We start from the raw sequence: 10,527 nt of genomic DNA, 5'->3' as shown, positions 1-10,527 counted from the left end.
ATAATAATAATAATAATAATAATAATAATAATAATAATAATAATAATAATAATTTCTATCCTGCCTCTTCCCATAGGATTGAAGTGGCTTACAACACAATAAAAATACAAGACAATAATACAGTAATAAAAACCAAAACACACATAAAATACAATACAACTCTAATACAATACAATACAATATAAATAATCCCCTCTTCTCCCCTCCTTGCATATATAACAATGATATAAAATAAATATAAAATAAATCATTAAAACCATTAGTTAAAACAATCAAGACAGGAAGAAGCAGAGATGTGAGATAACCAGCCGGGAGTGATCAAAACGATGGTCAGATCTCAGCGGGGTGACAGACGAGGCCATTATTCAGGGAAGGCCTGGAAGCGTTCCTCTTCTCTGGTCTGCTCCATTCATCTCTTTTCCTGCGTGAAATAATTGCATTTAGGTTTACTGTTGCTGGTTGCTTCTGGTTCATTGGAAACACACAGCATTGAAGCGACCCATCAGGCTGTCCAGTGTGCAAGAACAACTGTGAATGTGAACCTAAGGCTGGGGGCACCTCCCTTGGCACGAGTCACACTTCCATCCATGGACATGCCAGGGATATCTACAAACAAGAGGACCACTGTGCAGATGTTCTGCTGGTCCACATTTCCTGACTCCAAGCTCCCAATACAGAAGAAACAGTAATGCCTCAGAAGACCACCATATCATCCTGAGGCCCACTTATGAACTGACAGGAGATGTTCAAGAAGCTATAGCTATGAAGACAGCTATAATTCCATAGCTATAGCTCCATATAGCTATGGAGATATAGCCTCCATAGTGATATCTATGGGGGGGGGCAGAATGAAGGCAAGGCCCCTGAATCAAGAATCTTTTGCCTTCAAGTCGACTTTGACCCATGGTGACCCTATGAAGGAAAGACCTCCAAGTCCCTCTCTCCTGCAGATTCATGGCCATGGTTTCTTTAATTGAATCAATCCTTTTGGAATGGAGACTTCCTCTTTTCCCGTTGTCCTCAGCTTTGCCGAGCATTATAGTCTTCTCTAGTGGTGATGTGGCCAAAATATGACAACCTTAGTTTAGTCCCTTTGCTTCTAGGGAGAATTCAGGCTTGATCTGTGCAAAGACCTATTGATTTATCTCTTAGCAATCCGTGGTTTCTGCAGACCTCTCCTCCAGCCCCACATCTCCAATGAGCTGATTTTCTTCCTATCCACTTTCTTCACTGTCCAGCTTTCACAGTCACACATAGAAACTGGAAATACAATGGCATGGGCCATCTTGACTTTTGGTATTCAGTAATATGTCTTGGCACTTGAGGATCTTGTCTAGTTCTCTCATAGCTGCCCTTTCCAAGTCCTCTTCTTCTGATTTCTTGTTATCCGCTTGGGTTTGGTTCCAAGATCCCCCGTGGATAGCAAAACCCATGGATGCTCAAGTCCCATTAAATATAATGACATGGCAAAAGGGTATCCCTTATAAAAAATGGAAAATCAAGGTTTGGTGTTTGAAATTTATACATTTTTGGAACATTTTCAAACCGTGGATGCTTGAATCCGTGTATAAAAAAATTGTGTATAAGAAGGGACGACTGTAAGAATCTTACACTCCGCCAAAGAAATATTTCTTTGTTCCCCAAACTTCTAGATTTTTTGAGATTGAGACATTTAAAATTATTTACATCTAGAACTCTTCTGTTTGCTGTGTTTGCTTCCCATATGACTTTGCTGTCCCTTTTCCACGGAAAAAATCTATTTCTAGATGCAAAGGGATCCTGTAGCACCTTTGAGACGGAGAGAAAGAAGTTGTAGCATAAGCTTTCGTAAATTGAGGCTGCATCCGCACTGTAGAAATAATGCACACAATGCACATAAAATCTACTGCATCTGAGGAAGTAGACAGAGCTGCAGAAATACATATTTTATTATGTAATGTTAATGTGTATTTAGTTAAATTATTTTAGTAGAATGTATGTCTTAGGTAGGTTTGTTTTATATTATTCTATTCTATTTTTAACTGATTGTATGTACAGCACTGTGTAAATTTACAGCGCTCTAGAAAGAAAGAAAGAAAGAAAGAAAGAAAGAAAGAAAGAAAGAAAGCAGTTTGCCATGGCTCAAAGCTATGGAATCCAGGGATTTGTAGTTTGTTGTGGCACCCAAGGTCTCTGACAGAGAAGGCTAAATGTCTCACAAAACTGCACTTCCCAGAATTTCCTCACATGGAGCCATGGCAGTTAAAGTCCTGTTAACGTGCATTATTTCTGCAGCCTCTGTCTACTTCCACAGATGCAGCAGACTTTATGCGCATCATGGGTGTGTATTTTGCAATGTGTTATGACATATTTGAAGGCTCAGCAACCTGCAGGTGATCCTCCCTGCCGCTTGGATTTAGAAGCAGAGATCTGAAGAGAAGGTTAAGAGGTGACATGAGAGCCCTGTTTAAATATCTGAAGAGGCGTCACACTGAGGATGGAGCAAGCTTGTTTTCTGCTGCTCCAGAGAATAGGACACAATGGAGCAATGGATGCAAACTTACAGGGAAAGGGATTCCAGCTCAACGTTACAAAGCATTTCCTGATGGTAAGAGCTGTTCAATAGTGGAAGACATTCCCTCCAGAGTGGTGGAGTCTCCTTCTTTGGGGGTCTTTAAGCAGAGACTAGATGGCTGTCGGTCCCAGGGATGCTTTGATTGAGAGTTCCTGCATGGCAGAAGGGGGTTGGACTGGATCAGAGCCCTTGGGGTCTCTTCCAACTCTAGGTTTCTATAAAGGACTGCCTGCTTGGATTATGCTGGCAGGGGGATTCTGGGAGTTGCAGTATGAAATTTTGTACTTTTCAGTTCTGCTCTCCTGCACATCCAGACAATGTGAGAACTGAGTTTGGCAGGGAAGCATGAGAGGGCCTTTTATGGCGATGCTGCCAGAACTGAGGCATTCCTCCCTCGCCAACTCTTGGATGCCATTCCACACGGATGACAAAAACCTTTCCTTTTAGCTTATCAGCTGGCGGGTTTTAATTAGCCGCTTTTAATCACTGCTGCCTGTAGATTAAGGCCACCGTTGCACCAGACTTTCCCCTAGAAGAGAAGAACTACGTTGCTGAAATCTATTAAGTTATGAATTAAGTTGGACCATTTCTAACAAAACAGGGATCACTTAATTAAATTATTTTAAAAAAAACTACAGTGATGGACCTGGAGTTTCAGCATTAGCTTAATCCCAGATTAATCAGGTTATTCATTAATTAAATGAGAGACAGTGCTAAAGAGCGAAAGGATTATGATAGTTTAGCTAGTTTCAAAGACAAAAGGTTTTTAACCACTGAGTCATAAGGGCAGTGGCTTCCTTTGCATCCGGATGCTCTGTGTTTTGCAACAGCGGGCCCATTCACACTACATTTTAAACTGGTTTGCAAACCGGCTTAATTTGGGGTCATTCACACTTTTTAAATCTACTTTAAATCCCGTTTCTCAGCATCTAGTATGATAAGGTCCTAAGACCCATCATGATGGCTATATGGGACCTCAATGGTGGGAAACAGCAGAGCCCAGCATCCCAGTTGCTGGAAACCAATGCTGGGAAAAGGAGGTTGATGGATCCCATGCCCCAATTTGGCTGGGCCTCCCAGAGCTGGCCATTGGGCAGAGAAGGATCTCCAAGATGGGGGCCATGATAGGACACTACACCTTCATAGCACTATTGCTGCACTTTAACTGCGGTGGTCCCATCCTATGGAATTGGCAGTTAAGGGAAGAGAAATTGGAATGATTAGCCAGTTTAGGGAGCTATAGTGCCCCCCTAAGTTACACATCCTAGGATTTCTTAGTATAGAACCATGGCAGTTAAAGTGAAATAAACAGTGCAATCGTTGTGTAGTGTCAATGGGCCCTTCGTCTGATCCCTCTGGGCTCTTCTTTTTGGCAATGGTTTTTTCTTTGAGGCTACAACTCCCAATGACCACTGGTCATGGATTATGGGAATTGTAGTCCAAAAATGAATGTCTTAAGTTCTACTTTGCATGCATTCATAGCCCATTGCCCTGATGTTCTGTGCTTGTTATCATTTAGAAGCATTACTTAGAATAACTGCAATCCCCAGAATCCCCAGCCGGCATGGCCAGGGCTTGTGCTGACTGGAGGATTCTGGGAGGTTTAGCCTCCCAAAGTGATGTTTCCAAGCTCTAGTTTCAGTAGTTTTCTGTTTCCGTTCTCCCCTTCCTCTGGTGCTTTTACATTTTCGTCATAGCTTAGTAACATTATTTCTTTGGACTGCAACTCCCAGAATCCCCAGGCAGAATTTCCATTAGGGTCGGAGGGTTGCAAGATATCTTTCCCAAAAATAACACTTCCAAGATCAAGTTCTGTATTCCTTCATTTTAAAAAAACAAAAGGACCTGGAGAACTGGGTAATTAAAATTGCAAAATGTCCCAGCTGTTGGAAAATTGTGCAAAGAGGCCTCAGCGCAAGGATGTTCCAGGCGCTTGGAAACATGAGCCAAGTGGGGAGAGCTGTTAAACTTTGCTTTGTTCCTTTTCCCAAAGGAAGGTGAAGAGGTAACCAGAGTGTGCTTCATGTTAGAAACCAAACACGTAGCAGAGGAATAACAATACTGGTGATTAATGTTTGGAAGCAGCTTCCAAAAGGAGTGGGGTGGGTTCCTTTTCGGAAAGGTTCCTCTTGTCCTTGGATGCTGCCAAGTGGACTAGTTCTAAGAAGCTTGGACTTAATAATGAGTGGAAATCCCTTGGCCAAAGAGTTTGATGCCTAGAAGCATAGACTCTAAGGCTGCATCCACACTGGAGAAATAACCCAGTTTTGCACTTGTTTTCTGGCTCAAAGGCTGTGAAATTTCGGAAGTTGGAATTTGTTGTTCTGCTCTGCTCTGGGCCCACAACAAACTCCAACTCCCAGAATTCCATAGCCTTGAGCCAGGGCAGTTAAAGCGGTGCCAAACTGGGTTATTTCTCCAGTGTGGATGCAGCCCTAGAGTTGGAAGGGACCCCCAAGGGCCATCCAACCCAACCCCATTCTGCCATGAAGGAGGACACAGTCCAAGCCCTCCTTGTGGCAGATGGCCATCCAGCCTTTCTTTAAAATCCTCCAAAGAAGGAAAGTCCAACATCCTCCAAGGGAGCATCATCTACTATCGAATAGCTCTTGCCATCATGAAGTTAATAGGGTTTTTGGGGGGGGTTTCGGGCTATGAGTCCGTGCTGGAAGAGTTTATTCCTGACGTTTCACCAGCATCTGTGGCTGGCATCTTCAGAGAATGTTGGCATAGAAGTGAGTGGGGTATATATACTGTTGGTTGAGGGGAAGTGATTTCCATGTTAATCTGTGTGTTGGTCTGTTGTTGAATGGCAAGGTCTCAAGGGGTCTATTTACTTAATGATCCATTGTCATCTGGGAAAACCCCTGAACCTGGCTGGTTTTCATTTGCCTTTGCTGGGTCTTGGTTTTGTTGTTTTTCAGGACTGGGAACCAAACTTTGTTCTCTTTAAGGGTTTTTTCTTTCCTCTTGAAGTTGTCCAGGTGTTTGAGGATTTCGGTGGCTTCCCTGTGAATCTGACCTAATAATTGTTGGCATGGTCCAGAATTTCAGTGTTTTGAAACAGCATTTTATGCCCAAGATGGTTTATAAAGTCTTGTGCTACGGCTGATTTTTCTGGCTGACCCAGTCTGCAGTGTCTATTGTGTTTTTTGATTCATGTTTGAACACTGCGTTTGGTGGTCCTTTGTCCACAGCTGCACCGTATGCGGTCAATTTCTGCAGCTGTGAGAAGGTATCTCCTGTCCTGCTTCTTTTTTGTCCTGGGTGATGTTTGGAGTTCTTGTGCAGGTGTCTGTCTTTGTGTGCAAGTTTTCTGTATGCCTTGTGTCCCAGTCATTGGTTCGGTTTGTGGCTGACCAGGACATCCAAGAATTTTCTTTTTCCATTATGAATTGGATGTTTGGGTAGATGTTGCTCAGATGGTTCAAAAACACGGTCAGATCTTCTCTCCGTAGCTCCAAATGGTGACGTTATTCCTCATATTTAGGTGGAAACTCTTTGCATCCATTGTTCTATGTCCCATTCTCTGGAGCAGCAGAAAACAAGCTTGCTCCCTCCTCAATATGAAATCCCTTCAAGTATTTAAACAGGGCTATCATATCCCCTATTAACCTTCTCTTCTCCAGGCTAAACATCCCCTGCTCCCTGAGTCTTTCCTCAGAGAGCTTTCACCACTTTGGTCTCCCTCCTCTGGACACACTCCAATTTGTCAACATCCTTCCTGAATTGCGGTGCCCAGAACTGGACACAGTATTATTCCAGGTGAAGCCTGACAAAAACACTATTACTTCCCTTGATCTAGATACTATACTTCTTTTGATGCAGCCTGGAAACTAATGCCCTTCTGAGAGATGCTCATCCAACCTCTCTTTTAAAACCCCCAATGATGGAGAATCCACTGTCCTCTGAAGCACTCTATTCCACATTCAAAGAGATCTTACTGCCAAGAAGTTCTTGCCAGTGTTTAGGTGGAAATGGAATTTCTTTTCTTGCAGTTTGAATCCCACTCCCATATCCCCATATGATGTATTGCCCCATTGATGGGACATGGAAGGGGGCCCATCCAGCAGATCTCGCTTCTTAGGCTGGCCTAGAAAGAGAGAAAGAGAGATGCTCTGTCAAGAAAAGAATAAGAAGCCTTCTGAACTCCTGACAGCACTCTTGATGCCAAGTTGTCTTGTTAGAATTGGCTTTGAACATGAGCCCTTGCAAAGCAGATGGTCTCACTCCGGAAAGAGAGGTTTGGTCCAAAGCAAGCATATCCTTCCTAACAGAGAGCATGAGAGTAGGATCACGCAACCTGTGTGCAACAACTTTGCAGGAACAGATGGAGGAGAGCTGCTCTCCCCTTGCATTTCTATGGGCATGACCTTTGCCTAAAAATTACATACTGGGGAGAGAGGCTAGAATGTAAACTTATTTTCCTCTGAATTTAATAAATTAATTCCCCATTCTCTGTGTGGGAATTTATACCCCCCCCCCTTTTCCATCCCAGGAGAAAGGCAGGGTGTTGTCGTTGTTGTGTGCCTCTAAGTCATTTTTGACTTATGACACCCTAAGATAGGGTTTTCCTGGCATGGTTCTTCACAGGAGGTTTGCCATTGCCATCCATCCTCTGAGGCTGAGAGAGTGTGACTTGCCCAAGGTCACCAAGTGGGTTTACATAGCTGAGCTGGGATTTGAACCCCAGTCTTCAGAGTCCTAGTCCAATGCTTAAACCAATGGCTACATTCAATCAACCAATGAATCGTATGAGACTTGTTTGAAACCCTCAATCAATTTTGGTTGCTTTCATAGCATTGGAAGTCCCCTTCTTTCCAGCATACATTGTTCATGGACATAGAACCATATTGCTATCAGGAAACCCAAGGGCCATCCCCTGCTATCCAGGAAGGCACTGCTAAAGTACATGGGCCCCCAAAACATGGGTAAAACCTACAGATGTGGCCACTATTGCATTGTCACAGTGCTTTGATAACATCCTAAGTTGGACGGGTGGAAAACTCCCAACAGCTGTAAAAGAAGTTCACCCCAAATTTGGGAGGACTCACAAGGGGAAGAGGTGGCTTTCAAAATATCCTGGCTGCAAAATGATTCGGGTTTTGCAGGTCAAAGCCAATGCCTGGAATGGAGCGCAAGCAGCAAATTCGAAATGAAGAGTGCCATGTGACTTGCCCATAGTCACCCAGTGGGTTTCCATGGCTGAGCAGGGATTTGAACCCTGATCTCTAGAGTTCTAGTCCAACACTCAAACCACTATCCAGTGATTCCCAAACTTTGGTCCTCCAGATGTTTTGGACTTCAGCTCCCAGAATTCCTGACTGTTGATCAAGGTGACTGGGAGCTGGAGTCCAAAAGGCTTGGAGGACCAAAGTCTGGGAATCCCTACATTATGCTGGCTTTTAAGATTCTATGTATTTTAGCAATCACATTCTGTATTTTTTAAGTAGGCCTCATTCCCACTACCTTTTAAACCAGATTGCAAATTGGTTTGAAATGGTTTAAATGACCCTGGTTCACACTTGATCCGAATCGCTGAAACCATTCGGAAAGGGGGGCCATGCGCAAGACCCATTTGACCCACGCCTTTTTGACACTGATTTTTTCCACATCTTTTTGGATAAATCAATTCGGCGCAAGTGTAAACAAGATGCAGATTGAAATCGATTTAAATTTGCCCTTTGTCTGGCTGGAGTGGATCCATTTTGAATGGATTCATTCATCAGTGTGAACCACAAGCGGGTTATTTTATTTTATTTTGCAGCAAGAAAATGCGATGGGGGCAAATGTAGTGTGAACCCATGCTCCGCTGCCAAAATGATCCATCAATTCGTATCACGAAGCAATTTATTTGTAAGTGGGAATGTGGCCCTTAGGCGCTTTTATTTTTGGTTGTTTGAATTTTGGTAAGTCCTCTTGAGTGGCTGGGGACATGGAAGTGTATATATGAAATGCTGATGCTGATAATACCTCTGTTTTCCTGATGATCCAAATATGTTGAAGGCAGAGGCACTCCTCCTTTTTGGTGAGGACTTTGTGAACTCTTTCTTCTGTCATCGGGAACTGGATTTTCTAGCTCTGACATTGTCTATCTGTACAAAGCCTTTCTCTCAATTGGCTCTCTTGTCTTGGCAGTGCTGCAGTTGGAGACATGGGACCTGGAATGTGAGCACAACAATCTGGACCACAGGACCTCTGAGGCCGGATGCCAGCAGCTCATTGTGCGCCGCGGCCAGTCTTTCATTGTTACCCTGCACTTCGCCGGAAGGCCCTACGATGAAGCGGTGGACAAGCTCACCTTCAACGTTGAGACAGGTGAGTCTTCCTTTGGCCTTCCTCTGAGTGTGTGTTTCCCACACTCATCTATTCTCCTCACCTCTGGCTAGTTTCCTCTGTTCTTGTCCACCAACGACCATCAACCATTGCTAAAACTGGACTTGCCATTTCATTTCCATACACAAAGGATTTGTAATTTGAACTGACATCCTCACATACCAATGGCATATATAGGTCTAGCCCTGGTTTCCGCTCCACCAAATGGATTTGAGGAAGTAGACTTCAGTCTAGGAAAGCTCATGTTGCCAACTTCTTTCTTTCAGTTATTCTCAAAGGTGTGGTAAGATTTATTTACCTACTTTGGCCTCAGGGTTTTTGTGTGCATGTCTGTCCAACTGAACATGAAGGCCAGAATCATGTTGGTGTCTTATGCACATATAAGTGACTCTGCGGAAGACGTTAGACACTTTTGCCCAATATGGAATAGCCCCATTTAGTTCAAGGTTGTGGAAGTGGAGATGAGCATGCAATTCCCTTGTGTATGTGGATGACTTTGAGGTGCACATGTAATGTGCATGAATGTGAGGGGTAAATTTGATTGCATTTTTAGGTGTCCATTCACTTGTGCAGAGTCATTATTCAATACGAGGGCTGTATAACACAACCAAGGCTTAACTCCATATTCAGAAACATCGAAGCATAGTATTAAAGCTGGAAAGGACCTCAAGGAGTTTTCAGTCTGCCTTGAGCCGCTATTTTGGGAGAAAGGTGGGATATAAGTAAATAAAATTATTATAATAATAATATACTACTACTACTACTACTAATAATAATAATAATAATAATAATAATAATAATAATAATAATAATAATAGTCCAATCCATGCTATGCAATCCTGAAAGATGCCCATCTAACCTCTCTGTTTAAAAACCTCCAAAGAAGATCTTTATAGATATCTATACTACACAACCCTGATGCTGGATCTTAGTACAAATGAGCAAATGGGGAAGGGAATGTGAAGTTTGAAAATTGTCAATGGGCAATTGGAAACATGGAAGAGAGTTTGGTATGTTTCGCTTGGAGAGAAGAATACAGTGGCTTGGATGATTCTAACTTTAGTGCTGCTCAGTTGTATATCTTTACTCTTTGGGATCTTTTCTAGGTCTTTTATAGCTTCCCTTCCCATTCATCGTCTTCTTCTTATTTCTTGCCTGCAGTCTCCGTTCTGCTCAATGTTTGATCCTAGGTATGGAAAGGCACATCTTGGTAATGGAATTTGTGAATAATCAGCAGCTTTGCTTCCTAGTCTTCCTTTGCAATTTCCTTGTTCAAGGACTGCAACCTGTAAATCCCTCGCTGTGCGTCCAGGAAGGTTTTTCTTCCCTAGTCTGCAGAGAGGGCCCTTTGCTCTCACATTTCTCAGAGGACTGCTCCACCCAAAGGCCCTGCTAAGACTAAATAGCATTGCACACTGAGAGCTTTCTCCCTCTCAGTTTTTGCAGAAATGTTTCCTCCCTCCCCAGGCAGCGTTTTCTTTGTTTTCGCACCTCTTCGCCAGGCCCAAATGTCCTTCCAGGGCCTTGCTGTGAAATTCCAGACGGACGGACAGACGGCTCCCCACCAGGAGCTCCTCCTGAGTCCCAACATCAAAGCAAGGAGCCCACTCTGGCAAAGGGTCCGACTGAGTCACCTG

General features: G+C 43.4%; 1 protein-coding gene across 3 annotated transcripts in view; it reads left to right on the top strand.

Annotated features, from left to right (window-relative positions):
• Positions 1-10,527, top strand: part of TGM2 (transglutaminase 2) — a 54,821-nt gene that overhangs the window by 3,367 nt on the left and 40,927 nt on the right. For all 3 annotated transcript variants that reach the window (XR_006103454.1, XM_042462531.1, XM_042462532.1), the window contains exon 2: positions 8,693-8,872. Coding sequence is in view for 2 of the 3 variants with exons in the window: in XM_042462531.1 (XP_042318465.1) it covers positions 8,693-8,872 (180 nt within the window). In the remaining variant the exon portion in view is untranslated. The remainder of the gene's footprint in view (positions 1-8,692; positions 8,873-10,527) is intronic.

Source organism: Sceloporus undulatus, chromosome 4 (assembly GCF_019175285.1).
Source record: "Sceloporus undulatus isolate JIND9_A2432 ecotype Alabama chromosome 4, SceUnd_v1.1, whole genome shotgun sequence".
NCBI classification, from domain to species: Eukaryota; Metazoa; Chordata; class Lepidosauria; order Squamata; family Phrynosomatidae; genus Sceloporus; species Sceloporus undulatus.
Note: the sequence above shows the minus strand (reverse complement) of the source record. Positions and strands in the feature narration are given on the sequence as shown.